Source organism: Oncorhynchus gorbuscha, linkage group LG23 (assembly GCF_021184085.1).
Source record: "Oncorhynchus gorbuscha isolate QuinsamMale2020 ecotype Even-year linkage group LG23, OgorEven_v1.0, whole genome shotgun sequence".
NCBI classification, from domain to species: Eukaryota; Metazoa; Chordata; class Actinopteri; order Salmoniformes; family Salmonidae; genus Oncorhynchus; species Oncorhynchus gorbuscha.
The window spans coordinates 20,689,110-20,708,606 of record NC_060195.1 but is presented as its reverse complement, the minus strand read 5'-3'; the positions used below and the strand labels follow the sequence as shown (position 1 = coordinate 20,708,606).

The window sequence follows — 19,497 nt, the reverse complement described above, 5'->3', positions numbered from 1 at the left end:
ATAGTGACTGTTCCTAAACTATCAACATTAGATAGTGACTGTTCTAAACTATCAACATTAGATAGTGACTGTGTCTAAACTATCAACATTAGATAGTGACTGTGTCTAAACTATCAACATTAGATAGTGACTGTGTCTAAACTATCAACATTAGATAGTGACTGTTCTAAACTATCAACATTAGATAGTGACTGTTCCCTAAACTATCAACATTAGATAGTGACTGTTCCCTAAACTATCAACATTAGATAGTGACTGTGTCTAAACTATCAACATTAGATAGTGACTGTTCCCTAAACTATCAACATTAGATAGTGACTGTGTCTAAACTATCAACATTAGATAGTGACTGTTCCCTAAACTATCAACATTAGATAGTGACTGTTCCCTAAACTATCAACATTAGATAGTGACTGTGTCTAAACTATCAACATTAGATAGTGACTGTTCCCTAAACTATCAACATTAGATAGTGACTGTGTCTAAACTATCAACATTAGATAGTGACTGTTCCCTAAACTATCAATATTAGATAGTGACTGTTCCCTAAACTATCAACATTCGATAGTGACTGTTCCCTAAACTATCAACATTAGATAGTGACTGTGTCTAAACTATCAACATTAGATAGTGACTGTGTCTAAACTATCAACATTAGATAGTGACTGTGTCTAAACTATCAACATTAGATAGTGACTGTGTCTAAACTATCAACATTAGATAGTGACTGTGTCTAAACTATCAACATTAGATAGTGACTGTGTCTAAACTATCAACATTAGATAGTGACTGTGTCTAAACTATCAACATTAGATAGTGACTGTGTCTAAACTATCAACATTAGATAGTGACTGTGTCTAAACTATCAACATTAGATAGTGACTGTTCCCTAAACTATCAACATTAGATAGTGACTGTGTCTAAACTATCAACATTAGATAGTGACTGTGTCTAAACTATCAACATTAGATAGTGACTGTGTCTAAACTATCAACATTAGATAGTGACTGTTCCCTAAACTATCAACATTAGATAGTGACTGTTCCCTAAACTATCAACATTAGATAGTGACTGTGTCTAAACTATCAACATTAGATAGTGACTGTGTCTAAACTATCAACATTAGATAGTGACTGTTCCCTAAACTATCAACATTAGATAGTGACTGTGTCTAAACTATCAACATTAGATAGTGACTGTGTCTAAACTATCAACATTAGATAGTGACTGTTCCCTAAACTATCAACATTAGATAGTGACTGTGTCTAAACTATCAACATTAGATAGTGACTGTTCCCTAAACTATCAACATTAGATAGTGACTGTGTCTAAACTATCAACATTAGATAGTGACTGTTCCCTAAACTATCAACATTAGATAGTGACTGTTCCCTAAACTATCAACATTAGATAGTGACTGTTCCCTAAACTATCAACATTAGATAGTGACTGTGTCTAAACTATCAACATTAGATAGTGACTGTGTCTAAACTATCAACATTAGATAGTGACTGTGTCTAAACTATCAACATTAGATAGTGACTGTGTCTAAACTATCAACATTAGATAGTGACTGTGTCTAAACTATCAACATTAGATAGTGACTGTGTCTAAACTATCAACATTAGATAGTGACTGTGTCTAAACTATCAACATTAGATAGTGACTGTGTCTAAACTATCAACATTAGATAGTGACTGTGTCTAAACTATCAACATTAGATAGTGACTGTTCTAAACTATCAACATTAGATAGTGACTGTGTCTAAACTATCAACATTAGATAGTGACTGTGTCTAAACTATCAACATTAGATAGTGACTGTGTCTAAACTATCAACATTAGATAGTGACTGTTCCCTAAACTATCAACATTAGATAGTGACTGTTCTAAACTATCAACATTAGATAGTGACTGTGTCTAAACTATCAACATTAGATAGTGACTGTGTCTAAACTATCAACATTAGATAGTGACTGTTCTAAACTATCAACATTAGATAGTGACTGTTCCCTAAACTATCAACATTAGATAGTGACTGTGTCTAAACTATCAACATTAGATAGTGACTGTGTCTAAACTATCAACATTAGATAGTGACTGTTCCCTAAACTATCAACATTAGATAGTGACTGTGTCTAAACTATCAACATTAGATAGTGACTGTGTCTAAACTATCAACATTAGATAGTGACTGTGTCTAAACTATCAACATTAGATAGTGACTGTTCCCTAAACTATCAACATTAGATAGTGACTGTTCTAAACTATCAACATTAGATAGTGACTGTGTCTAAACTATCAACATTAGATAGTGACTGTGTCTAAACTATCAACATTAGATAGTGACTGTAGTGACCTAAACTATCAACATTAGATAGTGACTGTGTCTAAACTATCAACATTAGATAGTGACTGTGTCTAAACTATCAACATTAGATAGTGACTGTGTCTAAACTATCAACATTAGATAGTGACTGTGTCTAAACTATCAACATTAGATAGTGACTGTGTCTAAACTATCAACATTAGATAGTGACTGTTCTAAACTATCAACATTAGATAGTGACTGTTCTAAACTATCAACATTAGATAGTGACTGTGTCTAAACTATCAACATTAGATAGTGACTGTGTCTAAACTATCAACATTAGATAGTGACTGTGTCTAAACTATCAACATTAGATAGTGACTGTGTCTAAACTATCAACATTAGATAGTGACTGTGTCTAAACTATCAACATTAGATAGTGACTGTGTCTAAACTATCAACATTAGATAGTGACTGTGTCTAAACTATCAACATTAGATAGTGACTGTGTCTAAACTATCAACATTAGATAGTGACTGTTCTAAACTATCAACATTAGATAGTGACTGTGTCTAAACTATCAACATTAGATAGTGACTGTGTCTAAACTATCTAAACTATCAACATTAGATAGTGACTGTGTCTAAACTATCAACATTAGATAGTGACTGTATCTAAACTATCAACATTAGATAGTGACTGTGTCTAAACTATCAACATTAGATAGTGACTGTGTCTAAACTATCAACATTAGATAGTGACTGTGTCTAAACTATCAACATTAGATAGTGACTGTTCTAAACTATCAACATTAGATAGTGACTGTGTCTAAACTATCAACATTAGATAGTGACTGTTCCCTAAACTATCAACATTAGATAGTGACTGTGTCTAAACTATCAACATTAGATAGTGACTGTGTCTAAACTATCAACATTAGATAGTGACTGTGTCTAAACTATCAACATTAGATAGTGACTGTGTCTAAACTATCAACATTAGATAGTGACTGTGTCTAAACTATCAACATTAGATAGTGACTGTGTCTAAACTATCAACATTAGATAGTGACTGTTCCCTAAACTATCAACATTAGATAGTGACTGTGTCTAAACTATCAACATTAGATAGTGACTGTTCCCTAAACTATCAACATTAGATAGTGACTGTGTCTAAACTATCAACATTAGATAGTGACTGTGTCTAAACTATCAACATTAGATAGTGACTGTGTCTAAACTATCAACATTAGATAGTGACTGTTCCCTAAACTATCAACATTAGATAGTGACTGTGTCTAAACTATCAACATTAGATAGTGACTGTGTCTAAACTATCAACATTAGATAGTGACTGTTCCCTAAACTATCAACATTAGATAGTGACTGTGTCTAAACTATCAACATTAGATAGTGACTGTGTCTAAACTATCAACATTAGATAGTGACTGTTCCCTAAACTATCAACATTAGATAGTGACTGTTCCCTAAACTATCAACATTAGATAGTGACTGTGTCTAAACTATCAACATTAGATAGTGACTGTTCCCTAAACTATCAACATTAGATAGTGACTGTGTCTAAACTATCAACATTAGATAGTGACTGTGTCTAAACTATCAACATTAGATAGTGACTGTGTCTAAACTATCAACATTAGATAGTGACTGTGTCTAAACTATCAACATTAGATAGTGACTGTGTCTAAACTATCAACATTAGATAGTGACTGTTCCATAAACTATCAACATTAGATAGTGACTGTTCCATAAACTATCAACATTAGATAGTGACTGTTCCATAAACTATCAACATTACATAGTGACTGTTCCATAAACTATCAACATTAGATAGTGACTGTGTCTAAACTATCAACATTAGATAGTGACTGTGTCTAAACTATCAACATTAGATAGTGACTGTATCTAAACTATCAACATTAGATAGTGACTGTTCCTAAACTATCAACATTAGATAGTGACTGTGTCTAAACTATCAACATTAGATAGTGACTGTTCCTAAACTATCAACATTAGATAGTGACTGTTCCTAAACTATCAACATTAGATAGTGACTGTTCCTAAACTATCAACATTAGATAGTGACTGTTCTAAACTATCAACATTAGATAGTGACTGTATCTAAACTATCAACATTAGATAGTGACTGTTTCTAAACTATCAACATTAGATAGTGACTGTGTCTAAACTATCAACATTAGATAGTGACTGTGTCTAAACTATCAACATTAGATAGTGACTGTTCCATAAACTATCAACATTAGATAGTGACTGTTTCTAAACTATCAACATTAGATAGTGACTGTGTCTAAACTATCAACATTAGATAGTGACTGTTCCATAAACTATCAACATTAGATAGTGACTGTTCCATAAACTATCAACATTAGATAGTGACTGTATCTAAACTATCAACATTAGATAGTGACTGTTTCTAAACTATCAACATTAGATAGTGACTGTGTCTAAACTATCAACATTAGATAGTGACTGTATCTAAACTATCAACATTAGATAGTGACTGTTTCTAAACTATCAACATTAGATAGTGACTGTGTCTAAACTATCAACATTAGATAGTGACTGTTCCATAAACTATCAACATTAGATAGTGACTGTTCCATAAACTATCAACATTAGATAGTGACTGTATCTAAACTATCAACATTAGATAGTGACTGTTCCTAAACTATCAACATTAGATAGTGACTGTATCTAAACTATCAACATTAGATAGTGACTGTGTCTAAACTATCAACATTAGATAGTGACTGTTCCTAAACTATCAACATTAGATAGTGACTGTGTCTAAACTATCAACATTAGATAGTGACTGTTCCTAAACTATCAACATTAGATAGTGACTGTGTCTAAACTATCAACATTAGATAGTGACTGTTCCATAAACTATCAACATTAGATAGTGACTGTGTCTAAACTATCAACATTAGATAGTGACTGTGTCTAAACTATCAACATTAGATAGTGACTGTTCCATAAACTATCAACATTAGATAGTGACTGTATCTAAACTATCAACATTAGATAGTGACTGTATCTAAACTATCAACATTAGATAGTGACTGTATCTAAACTATCAACATTAGATAGTGACTGTTCCATAAACTATCAACATTAGATAGTGACTGTTCCATAAACTATCAACATTAGATAGTGACTGTGTCTAAACTATCAACATTAGATAGTGACTGTGTCTAAACTATCAACATTAGATAGTGACTGTATCTAAACTATCAACATTAGATAGTGACTGTTCCATAAACTATCAACATTAGATAGTGACTGTGTCTAAACTATCAACATTAGATAGTGACTGTTCCATAAACTATCAACATTAGATAGTGACTGTTCCATAAACTATCAACATTAGATAGTGACTGTTCCATAAACTATCAACATTAGATAGTGACTGTTCCATAAACTATCAACATTAGATAGTGACTGTATCTAAACTATCAACATTAGATAGTGACTGTTTCTAAACTATCAACATTAGATAGTGACTGTGTCTAAACTATCAACATTAGATAGTGACTGTGTCTAAACTATCAACATTAGATAGTGACTGTTCCATAAACTATCAACATTAGATAGTGACTGTTTCTAAACTATCAACACTAGATAGTGACTGTGTCTAAACTATCAACATTAGATAGTGACTGTTCCATAAACTATCAACATTAGATAGTGACTGTTCCATAAACTATCAACATTAGATAGTGACTGTATCTAAACTATCAACATTAGATAGTGACTGTTTCTAAACTATCAACACTAGATAGTGACTGTGTCTAAACTATCAACATTAGATAGTGACTGTATCTAAACTATCAACATTAGATAGTGACTGTTTCTAAACTATCAACACTAGATAGTGACTGTGTCTAAACTATCAACATTAGATAGTGACTGTTCCATAAACTATCAACATTAGATAGTGACTGTTCCATAAACTGTCAACATTAGATAGTGACTGTATCTAAACTATCAACATTAGATAGTTACTGTTCCATAAACTATCAACATTAGATAGTGACTGTATCTAAACTATCAACATTAGATAGTGACTGTGTCTAAACTATCAACATTAGATAGTGACTGTTCCATAAACTATCAACATTAGATAGTGACTGTGTCTAAACTATCAACATTAGATAGTGACTGTTCCATAAACTATCAACATTAGATAGTGACTGTGTCTAAACTATCAACATTAGATAGTGACTGTTCCATAAACTATCAACATTAGATAGTGACTGTGTCTAAACTATCAACATTAGATAGTGACTGTTCCATAAACTATCAACATTAGATAGTGACTGTATCTAAACTATCAACATTAGATAGTGACTCTAAACTATCAACATTAGATAGTGACTGTATCTAAACTATCAACATTAGATAGTGACTGTGTCTAAACTATCAACATTAGATAGTGACTGTATCTAAACTATCAACATTAGATAGTGACTGTGTCTAAACTATCAACATTAGATAGTGACTGTTCCATAAACTATCAACATTAGATAGTGACTGTATCTAAACTATCAACATTAGATAGTGACTGTATCTAAACTATCAACATTAGATAGTGACTGTATCTAAACTATCAACATTAGATAGTGACTGTATCTAAACTATCAACATTAGATAGTGACTGTATCTAAACTATCAACATTAGATAGTGACTGTATCTAAACTATCAACATTAGATAGTGACTGTATCTAAACTATCAACATTAGATAGTGACTGTTCCATAAACTATCAACATTAGATAGTGACTGTGTCTAAACTATCAACATTAGATAGTTACTGTTCCATAAACTATCAACATTAGATAGTGACTGTATCTAAACTATCAACATTAGATAGTGACTGTTCCATAAACTATCAACATTAGATAGTGACTGTATCTAAACTATCAACATTAGATAGTTACTGTTCCATAAACTATCAACATTAGATAGTGACTGTATCTAAACTATCAACATTAGATAGTGACTGTATCTAAACTATCAACATTAGATAGTGACTGTATCTAAACTATCAACATTAGATAGTGACTGTATCTAAACTATCAACATTAGATAGTGACTGTTCCATAAACTATCAACATTAGATAGTGACTGTGTCTAAACTATCAACATTAGATAGTGACTGTTCCATAAACTATCAACATTAGATAGTGACTGTATCTAAACTATCAACATTAGATAGTGACTGTATCTAAACTATCAACATTAGATAGTGACTGTATCTAAACTATCAACATTAGATAGTGACTGTATCTAAACTATCAACATTAGATAGTGACTGTATCTAAACTATCAACATTAGATAGTGACTGTATCTAAACTATCAACATTAGATAGTTACTGTTCCATAAACTATCAACATTAGATAGTGACTGTATCTAAACTATCAACATTAGATAGTGACTGTATCTAAACTATCAACATTAGATTGTGACTGTATCTAAACTATCAACATTAGATAGTGACTGTATCTAAACTATCAACATTAGATAGTGACTGTATCTAAACTATCAACATTAGATAGTGACTGTATCTAAACTATCAACATTAGATAGTGACTGTATCTAAACTATCGACATTAGATAGTGACTGTATCTAAACTATCAACATTAGATAGTGACTGTTCCATAAACTATCAACATTAGATAGTGACTGTGTCTAAACTATCAACATTAGATAGTTACTGTTCCATAAACTATCAACATTAGATAGTGACTGTATCTAAACTATCAACATTAGATAGTGACTGTTCCATAAACTATCAACATTAGATAGTGACTGTATCTAAACTATCAACATTAGATAGTTACTGTTCCATAAACTATCAACATTAGATAGTGACTGTATCTAAACTATCAACATTAGATAGTGACTGTATCTAAACTATCAACATTAGATAGTGACTGTATCTAAACTATCGACATTAGATAGTGACTGTATCTAAACTATCAACATTAGATAGTGACTGTTCCATAAACTATCAACATTAGATAGTGACTGTGTCTAAACTATCAACATTAGATAGTCACTGTTCCATAAACTATCAACATTAGATAGTGACTGTATCTAAACTATCAACATTAGATAGTGACTGTATCTAAACTATCAACATTAGATAGTGACTGTATCTAAACTATCAACATTAGATAGTGACTGTATCTAAACTATCAACATTAGATAGTGACTGTATCTAAACTATCAACATTAGATAGTGACTGTATCTAAACTATCAACATTAGATAGTGACTGTATCTAAACTATCAACATTAGATAGTGACTGTTTCTAAACTATCAACACTAGATAGTGACTGTGTCTAAACTATCAACACTAGATAGTGACTGTGTCTAAACTATCAACATTAGATAGTGACTGTTCCATAAACTATCAACATTAGATAGTGACTGTTTCTAAACTATCAACACTAGATAGTGACTGTGTCTAAACTATCAACATTAGATAGTGACTGTTCCATAAACTATCAACATTAGATAGTGACTGTTCCATAAACTATCAACATTAGATAGTGACTGTATCTAAACTATCAACATTAGATAGTGACTGTTTCTAAACTATCAACACTAGATAGTGACTGTGTCTAAACTATCAACATTAGATAGTGACTGTATCTAAACTATCATCAACATTAGATAGTGACTGTTTCTAAACTATCAACACTAGATAGTGACTGTGTCTAAACTATCAACATTTGATAGTTACTGTTCCATAAACTATCAACATTAGATAGTGACTGTGTCTAAACTATCAACATTAGATAGTGACTGTTCCTAAACTATCAACATTAGATAGTGACTGTATCTAAACTATCAACATTAGATAGTGACTGTATCTAAACTATCAACATTAGATAGTGAATCTAAACTATCAACATTAGATAGTGACTGTATCTAAACTATCAACATTAGATAGTGACTGTATCTAAACTATCAACATTAGATAGTTACTGTTCCATAAACTATCAACATTAGATAGTGACTGTATCTAAACTATCAACATTAGATAGTGACTGTATCTAAACTATCAACATTAGATAGTGACTGTATCTAAACTATCAACATTAGATAGTGACTGTATCTAAACTATCAACATTAGATAGTGACTGTATCTAAACTATCAACATTAGATAGTGACTGTATCTAAACTATCAACATTAGATAGTGACTGTATCTAAACTATCAACATTAGATAGTGACTGTTCCATAAACTATCAACATTAGATAGTGACTGTGTCTAAACTATCAACATTAGATAGTTACTGTTCCATAAACTATCAACATTAGATAGTGACTGTATCTAAACTATCAACATTAGATAGTGACTGTTCCATAAACTATCAACATTAGATAGTGACTGTATCTAAACTATCAACATTAGATAGTTACTGTTCCATAAACTATCAACATTAGATAGTGACTGTATCTAAACTATCAACATTAGATAGTGACTGTATCTAAACTATCAACATTAGATAGTGACTGTATCTAAACTATCAACATTAGATAGTGACTGTTCCATAAACTATCAACATTAGATAGTGACTGTGTCTAAACTATCAACATTAGATAGTGACTGTTCCATAAACTATCAACATTAGATAGTGACTGTATCTAAACTATCAACATTAGATAGTGACTGTATCTAAACTATCAACATTAGATAGTGACTGTATCTAAACTATCAACATTAGATAGTGACTGTATCTAAACTATCAACATTAGATAGTGACTGTATCTAAACTATCAACATTAGATAGTGACTGTATCTAAACTATCAACATTAGATAGTTACTGTTCCATAAACTATCAACATTAGATAGTGACTGTATCTAAACTATCAACATTAGATAGTGACTGTATCTAAACTATCAACATTAGATAGTTACTGTTCCATAAACTATCAACATTAGATAGTGACTGTATCTAAACTATCAACATTAGATAGTGACTGTATCTAAACTATCAACATTAGATAGTGACTGTATCTAAACTATCAACATTAGATAGTGACTGTATCTAAACTATCAACATTAGATAGTGACTGTTCCATAAACTATCAACATTAGATAGTGACTGTGTCTAAACTATCAACATTAGATAGTGACTGTTCCATAAACTATCAACATTAGATAGTGACTGTATCTAAACTATCAACATTAGATAGTGACTGTATCTAAACTATCAACATTAGATAGTGACTGTATCTAAACTATCAACATTAGATAGTGACTGTATCTAAACTATCAACATTAGATAGTGACTGTATCTAAACTAGCAACATTAGATAGTGACTGTATCTAAACTATCAACATTAGATAGTGACTGTATCTAAACTATCAACATTAGATAGTGACTGTTTCTAAACTATCAACACTAGATAGTGACTGTGTCTAAACTATCAACACTAGATAGTGACTGTGTCTAAACTATCAACATTAGATAGTGACTGTTCCATAAACTATCAACATTAGATAGTGACTGTTTCTAAACTATCAACACTAGATAGTGACTGTGTCTAAACTATCAACATTAGATAGTGACTGTTCCATAAACTATCAACATTAGATAGTGACTGTTCCATAAACTATCAACATTAGATAGTGACTGTATCTAAACTATCAACATTAGATAGTGACTGTTTCTAAACTATCAACACTAGATAGTGACTGTGTCTAAACTATCAACATTAGATAGTGACTGTATCTAAACTATCAACATTAGATAGTGACTGTTTCTAAACTATCAACACTAGATAGTGACTGTGTCTAAACTATCAACATTTGATAGTTACTGTTCCATAAACTATCAACATTAGATAGTGACTGTGTCTAAACTATCAACATTAGATAGTGACTGTTCCATAAACTATCAACATTAGATAGTGACTGTATCTAAACTATCAACATTAGATAGTGACTGTATCTAAACTATCAACATTAGATAGTGACTGTATCTAAACTATCAACATTAGATAGTGACTGTATCTAAACTATCAACATTAGATAGTGACTGTATCTAAACTATCAACATTAGATAGTTACTGTTCCATAAACTATCAACATTAGATAGTGACTGTATCTAAACTATCAACATTAGATAGTGACTGTATCTAAACTATCAACATTAGATAGTGACTGTATCTAAACTATCAACATTAGATAGTGACTGTATCTAAACTATCAACATTAGATAGTGACTGTATCTAAACTATCAACATTAGATAGTGACTGTATCTAAACTATCAACATTAGATAGTGACTGTATCTAAACTATCGACATTAGATAGTGACTGTATCTAAACTATCAACATTAGATAGTGACTGTTCCATAAACTATCAACATTAGATAGTGACTGTGTCTAAACTATCAACATTAGATAGTTACTGTTCCATAAACTATCAACATTAGATAGTGACTGTATCTAAACTATCAACATTAGATAGTGACTGTTCCATAAACTATCAACATTAGATAGTGACTGTATCTAAACTATCAACATTAGATAGTTACTGTTCCATAAACTATCAACATTAGATAGTGACTGTATCTAAACTATCAACATTAGATAGTGACTGTATCTAAACTATCGACATTAGATAGTGACTGTATCTAAACTATCAACATTAGATAGTGACTGTTCCATAAACTATCAACATTAGATAGTGACTGTGTCTAAACTATCAACATTAGATAGTGACTGTTCCATAAACTATCAACATTAGATAGTGACTGTATCTAAACTATCAACATTAGATAGTGACTGTATCTAAACTATCAACATTAGATAGTGACTGTATCTAAACTATCAACATTAGATAGTGACTGTATCTAAACTATCAACATTAGATAGTGACTGTATCTAAACTATCAACATTAGATAGTGACTGTATCTAAACTATCAACATTAGATAGTTACTGTTCCATAAACTATCAACATTAGATAGTGACTGTATCTAAACTATCAACATTAGATAGTGACTGTATCTAAACTATCAACATTAGATAGTGACTGTATCTAAACTATCAACATTAGATAGTGACTGTATCTAAACTATCAACATTAGATAGTGACTGTATCTAAACTATCAACATTAGATAGTGACTGTATCTAAACTATCGACATTAGATAGTGACTGTTCCCTAAACTATCAACATTAGATAGTGACTGTGTCTAAACTATCATCATTAGATAGTTACTGTTCCATAAACTATCAACATTAGATAGTGACTGTATCTAAACTATCAACATTAGATAGTGACTGTTCCATAAACTATCAACATTAGATAGTGACTGTATCTAAACTATCAACATTAGATAGTTACTGTTCCATAAACTATCAACATTAGATAGTGACTGTATCTAAACTATCAACATTAGATAGTGACTGTATCTAAACTATCAACATTAGATAGTGACTGTATCTAAACTATCGACATTAGATAGTGACTGTATCTAAACTATCAACATTAGATAGTGACTGTTCCATAAACTATCAACATTAGATAGTGACTGTGTCTAAACTATCAACATTAGATAGTGACTGTTCCATAAACTATCAACATTAGATAGTGACTGTATCTAAACTATCAACATTAGATAGTGACTGTATCTAAACTATCAACATTAGATAGTGACTGTATCTAAACTATCAACATTAGATAGTGACTGTATCTAAACTATCAACATTAGATAGTGACTGTATCTAAACTATCAACATTAGATAGTGACTGTATCTAAACTATCAACATTAGATAGTGACTGTGTCTAAACTATCAACATTAGATAGTGACTGTTCCATAAACTATCAACATTAGATAGTGACTGTATCTAAACTATCAACATTAGATAGTGACTGTTCCATAAACTATCAACATTAGATAGTGACTGTATCTAAACTATCAACATTAGATAGTGACTGTATCTAAACTATCAACATTAGATAGTGACTGTATCTAAACTATCAACATTAGATAGTGACTGTATCTAAACTATCAACATTAGATAGTGACTGTATCTAAACTATCAACATTAGATAGTGACTGTTCCATAAACTATCAACATTAGATAGTGACTGTATCTAAACTATCAACATTAGATAGTGACTGTATCTAAACTATCAACATTAGATAGTGACTGTATCTAAACTATCAACATTAGATAGTGACTGTATCTAAACTATCAACATTAGATAGTGACTGTATCTAAACTATCAACATTAGATAGTGACTGTTCCATAAACTATCAACATTAGATAGTGACTGTATCTAAACTATCAACATTAGATAGTGACTGTTCCATAAACTATCAACATTAGATAGTGACTGTATCTAAACTATCAACATTAGATAGTGACTGTATCTAAACTATCAACATTAGATAGTTACTGTTCCATAAACTATCAACATTAGATAGTGACTGTGTCTAAACTATCAACATTAGATAGTGACTGTGTCTAAACTATCAACATTAGATAGTGACTGTGTCTAAACTATCAACATTAGATAGTGACTGTATCTAAACTATCAACATTAGATAGTGACTGTGTCTAAACTATCAACATTAGATAGTGACTGTGTCTAAACTATCAACATTAGATAGTTACTGTTCCATAAACTATCAACATTAGATAGTTACTGTTCCATAAACTATCAACATTAGATAGTGACTGTATCTAAACTATCAACATTAGATAGTGACTGTGTCTAAACTATCAACATTAGATAGTGACTGTGTCTAAACTATCAAGACTAGATAGTGACTGTGTCTAAACTATCAAGACTAGATAGTGGCTGTTCCATAAACTATCAACATTAGATAGTGACTGTATCTAAACTATCAACATTAGATAGTGACTGTATCTAAACTATCAACATTAGATAGTGACTGTATCTAAACTATCAACATTAGATAGTGACTGTATCTAAACTATCAACATTAGATAGTGACTGTATCTAAACTATCAACATTAGATAGTGACTGTATCTAAACTATCAACATTAGATAGTGACTGTTCCATAAACTATCAACATTAGATAGTGACTGTATCTAAACTATCAACATTAGATAGTGACTGTTCCATAAACTATCAACATTAGATAGTGACTGTATCTAAACTATCAACATTAGATAGTGACTGTATCTAAACTATCAACATTAGATAGTTACTGTTCCATAAACTATCAACATTAGATAGTGACTGTGTCTAAACTATCAACATTAGATAGTGACTGTGTCTAAACTATCAACATTAGATAGTGACTGTGTCTAAACTATCAAGACTAGATAGTGGCTGTTCCATAAACTATCAACATTAGATAGTGACTGTATCTAAACTATCAACATTAGATAGTGACTGTGTCTAAACTATCAACCTATAAGACATGGTAATTCTAAACATAGTTCATGATAAACATGCATTGCTCTGTTTAGACAGATTCTGTGAACATGATCTATTCATCCCTGTTCCCATTACATATGAATGACTATATCTCTATCAGCTATCCTGACGGCCTCCACACAACTCTACTCCAACTTCCTCCCTGCCTCCTCCTTCCCAGCCTGCCTCCTTACCTCCCTGCCTGTCTTACACTCCTTCCTTTCCTGCCTGTCTTACCCTCCTTACCTCCCTGCCTCCTCCTTCCCAGCCTGCCTGTCTTACACTCCTTCCTTTCCTGCCTGTTTTACACTCCTTCCCTCCCTGCCTGTCTTACCATTTACATTTACATTTAAGTCATTTAGCAGACGCTCTTATCCAGAGCGGCTTACAAATTGGTGCATTCACCTTATGACATCCAGTGGGACAGTCACTTAACAATAGTGCATCTAAAACTTAGGGGGTGGGGTGAGAGGGATTACTTAACCTATCCTAGGTATTCCTTAAAGAGGTGGGGTTTCAGGTGTCTCCGGAAGGTGGTGATTGACTCCGCTGTCCTGGCGTCGTGAGGGAGTTTGTTCCACCATTGGGGGGCCAGTGCAGCGAACAGTTTTGACTGGGCTGAGCGGGAGCTGTACTACCCTCCTTACCTCCCTGCCTCCTCCTTCCCAGCGTGCCTGTCTTACACTCCTTCCTTTCCTGCCTGTCTTACCCTCCTTCCCTCCCTGTCTGTCTTACCCTCCTTCCCTCCCTCCTGCCTGCCTGCCCCTCTCCTTACCGTGCGGCGGTGCAGCCGGTCCTTCATGACACCAATGAACTCCTTGTAACTGAGCTGTCCGTCACGGTCCTCGTCGAAGATGTGGAACACAGTGTTGACCAGGTGTTCAGTCAGCTTCAGCCCCGTCGTCACATACACTGCACGGGCCAACTCATCTGATAGGGACGAGGGGAACAGAATCAGCATGCCACTATTTGTGCCACTAAGTTGGACTACCATTGTAGTCTCCGTCCCAAATGGCACCCTTCCCCCATACCAGGTACAATGAGGTCAAAAGTAGTGCACTATATAGGGAATATGGTGCCATTTGGGACGCAGTCATAGTGTATAGATGGTGTGTTAACAGTGGAAGAGTGGAACAGTTGAACAGTGGAAAGTGGAACAGTGGAACAGTTGAACAGTGGAACAGTGTAAACAGTGGATAAGGGGAACACAGTGGAACAGTGAGTGGATAGGGGAACAGTTGAGTGGAACAGTGTAAACAGTGGAAGAGGGGAACAGAGTGGAACAGTGTAAACAGTGGATAAGGGGAACAGTTGAACAGTTGAACAGTAAGGGGAACAGTTGAACAGTGTAAACAGTGGAGAAAGGGGAGTTGAACAGTGGAACAGTGTAAACAGTGGATAAGGGGAACAAACAGTGGAACAGTGTAAACAGTGGATAAGGGGAACAGTTGAACAGTGGAACAGTGTAAACAGTGGATAAGGGGAACAGTTGAACAGTGGAACAGTGTAAACAGTGGATAAGGGGAACAGTTGAACAGTGGAACAGTGGAAGAGTAGAAGAGGGGAACACTTGAAGAGTGGAACAGTGTAAACAGTGGATAAGGGGAACAGTTGAACAGTGGAACAGTGGAAGAGGGGAACAGTTGAAGAGTGGAACAGTGTAAACAGTGGATAAGGGGAACAGTTGAACAGTGGAACAGTGTAAACAGTGGAAGAGTAGAAGAGTGGAACACTTGAAGAGTGGAACAGTGTAAACAGTGGATGAGGGGAACAGTTGAAGAGTGGAACAGTGGAAGAGTGGAACAGTTGAACAGTGGAACAGTGTAAAAACAGTGTGGTTATTCCTCGTCCATGTATTTCAGTAGTCAAACAAATCAAATAAAGAGTGAAACTAACCTTGGCCAATGGAACGTTTGGAACAAACCTTGGCCAATGGAATGATTGGAACAAACCTTGGACAATGGAATGATTGGAACTAACCTTGGCCAATGGAACGATTGGAACAAACCTTGGCCAATGGAATGATTGGAACAAACCTTGGACAATGGAATGATTGGAACTAACCTTGGCCAATGGAACAATTTGAACTAACCTTGGCCAATGGAATGATTGGAACTAACCTTGGCCAATGGAACGATTGGAACAAACCTTGGCCAATGGAACGATTGGAACTAACCTTGGCCAATGAAACGATTGGAACTAACCTTGGCCAATGAAATGATTTGAACTAACCTTGGTCAATGGAACGATTGGAACAACCTTGGCCAATGGAACGATTGGAACTAACCTTGGCCAATGGAACGGTTGGCAAAGTTGTACATTTGCATGGCTATAGCGAAATCCTCCAGGTTGTTCATGAATTGGAAGAAGGATCTGAACTCATCAAAGGTGATTCCCTACAAGATTAAAAAAGTCAAATTCAAATCAAAGTCAAATGCAAGTCAGTCAAATCAATTAAAATCTATTAATTTTACAAAGCAGACTAAACAGTCATTTATCTCAACTCAAATCAATAAAAACTGAAAAAGTAAAAAGAGGAGTCAAATCTGAGGCTCAAACGGCGTGAGAGAGACAGGAATGAATTACACATAAAGCAAACGACTGGATGTCCCAACCCAAAAGGCCAGACAATGCAACAGCACTTCACATGACACATAATCTACTCCACTTAAACCAGAGGGAAGCCTTTAGTGTCCGCGGGACCTTGAAGACATCACACAGATAACAGACACAAAGGCAGGAAAATGACCAAACAGACAGAGTATACATCGCTGGGTTGTTCCCCCCTGGTATGGATACTATGAGTTGATTGTAGCTTTTGGGGAAAAGGTCAGAGTGTTTGTAGAGTTTTCTAAAGCAGATTAACCTAACACTTACATAAACAAAAACAAAAGGGGGCTGAATCCCAAACATCTCAGGGTTGGCAGATGAGTCAAACACAGGCCCTATTGATGTCCACTCAACCGTCCCACTGCTACTAGAAACTCCTATAGCTCGCTCCCTCCGGCGCCCTTCCGACACAACCATCCCACTGCTACTAGAAACTCCTATAGCTCGCTCCCTCCCTCAGTGGCCCCTCCAACACAACCAACACACTGAGCCTAACAAATGATGTAACGAGCCATTTGTGACGCTTTGCTATTTTAACAAAGCGAGCTCCATAAACTATCTCTTAGCACAACGACGAGACCCACTTGATTATCAATGGCGATCTAGCAACAAGCTACTCGGCCCGCTAAGAAGCTGCTCACCTCTTTATGTGCGGGTCAGTGTGTCGAATGAAAAACAAACTAAAAACCTCAAATGTGAAAGTTTCACTCAGCAACTAATTCACGGTTGCCTTCACAGCAAGTGAAAAACAACAGAGAAGTTTTCAGACAAGTATTTGGTTAGATAGTATGTCCACATTAATCATTTCAGTAATACCACAGAACAGAAATTACACAATAAGAAATCCCATTCCATCTTGGTGTATCACTATCTATGTTATGGCAAGCTGGTTACCTGATACTACTCTACACATTATTGCCACTCAGTTTATTGCTAAATAAGTAACATTTAATCTTCTTTTTTGTCAAAACTGAAAATAGAAAATAAGATTTAATTGATTGAAAAACATGAGAATGACCAGTTGATTACTGGTTGACTAAATCAATCTCACACTTCCAAACTAAGTAAAGCACACTTGCATGTGTTTGGAACAAAAGGCTATGAGGGTATTTAGGCTGAGTTGCCTTGGGGGCCAGGGGGTGTTGGTGAGTCAAGGGCAAAGGGCTGAGCGGGTGTGTAGGGGGGATCATCTGGTGGGGGTTAAGGGGGAGAGGGGGGTTGTCTGGAGGGTTAAGGGGGCAGAGGGGGGTTTCTGGGAGGTGACAGTAAAGGGTTGGAGGAGGGGGTGGAGGTAGTTTGAGGTGATATGGTGGTAGTTTGAGGTGAGGGGGATGGAGGTAGATTGAGGTGATATGGAGGTAGTTTTAGGTGAGGGGGATGGAGGTAGTTTTAGGTGATATGGTGGTAGTTTGAGGTGAGGGGGATGGAGGTAGATTGAGGTGATATGGAGGTAGTTTGAGGTGAGGGGATGGAGGTAGATTGAGGTGATAAGGAGGTAGTTTGAGGTGAGGGGAATGGAGGTAGATTGAGGTGATATGGAGGTAGTTTGAGGTGAGGGGGTGGAGGTAGATTGAGGTGATATGGTGGTAGTTTGAGGTGAGGGGAATGGAGGTAGATTTAGGTGAGATGGAGGTAGTTTGAGGTGAGGGGGATGGAGGTAGATTGAGGTGATAAGGAGGTAGTTTGAGGTGAAGGGATGGAGGTAGATTGAGGTGATATGGAGGTAGTTTGAGGTGAGGGGGATGGAGGTAGATTGAGGTGATATGGTGGTAGTTTGAGGTGAGGGGGATGGAGGTAGATTGAGGTGATATGGAGGTAGTTTGAGGTGAGGGGGATGGAGGTGGATTGAGGTGATATGGTGGTAGTTTGATGTGAGGGAGATGGAGGTAGATTGAGGTGATATGGAGGTAGTTTGAGGTAGATTTGAGGTGATATGGTGGTAGTTTGAGGTGAGGGGATGGAGGTAGATTGAGGTGATAAGGAGGTAGTTTGAGGTGAGCGGAGATGGAGTAGATTAGATTGAGGTGTTTTATGAGGGGGATGGAGGTAGATTGAGGTGATATGGTGGTAGTTTGAGGTGAGGGGATGGAGGTAGATTGAGGTGATAA

At 34.5% G+C, this 19,497-nt stretch overlaps 1 protein-coding gene across 3 annotated transcripts in view; it reads right to left on the bottom strand.

Annotated features, from left to right (window-relative positions):
* Positions 1-19,497, bottom strand: part of micu3b (mitochondrial calcium uptake family, member 3b) — an 80,317-nt gene that overhangs the window by 40,976 nt on the left and 19,844 nt on the right. For all 3 annotated transcript variants that reach the window (XM_046324625.1, XM_046324626.1, XM_046324627.1), the window contains 2 exons: positions 17,067-17,175; positions 15,555-15,709 (listed from right to left, as the gene is read on the bottom strand). In XM_046324625.1, coding sequence (XP_046180581.1) covers positions 15,555-15,709; positions 17,067-17,175 — 264 coding nt within the window. The remainder of the gene's footprint in view (positions 1-15,554; positions 15,710-17,066; positions 17,176-19,497) is intronic.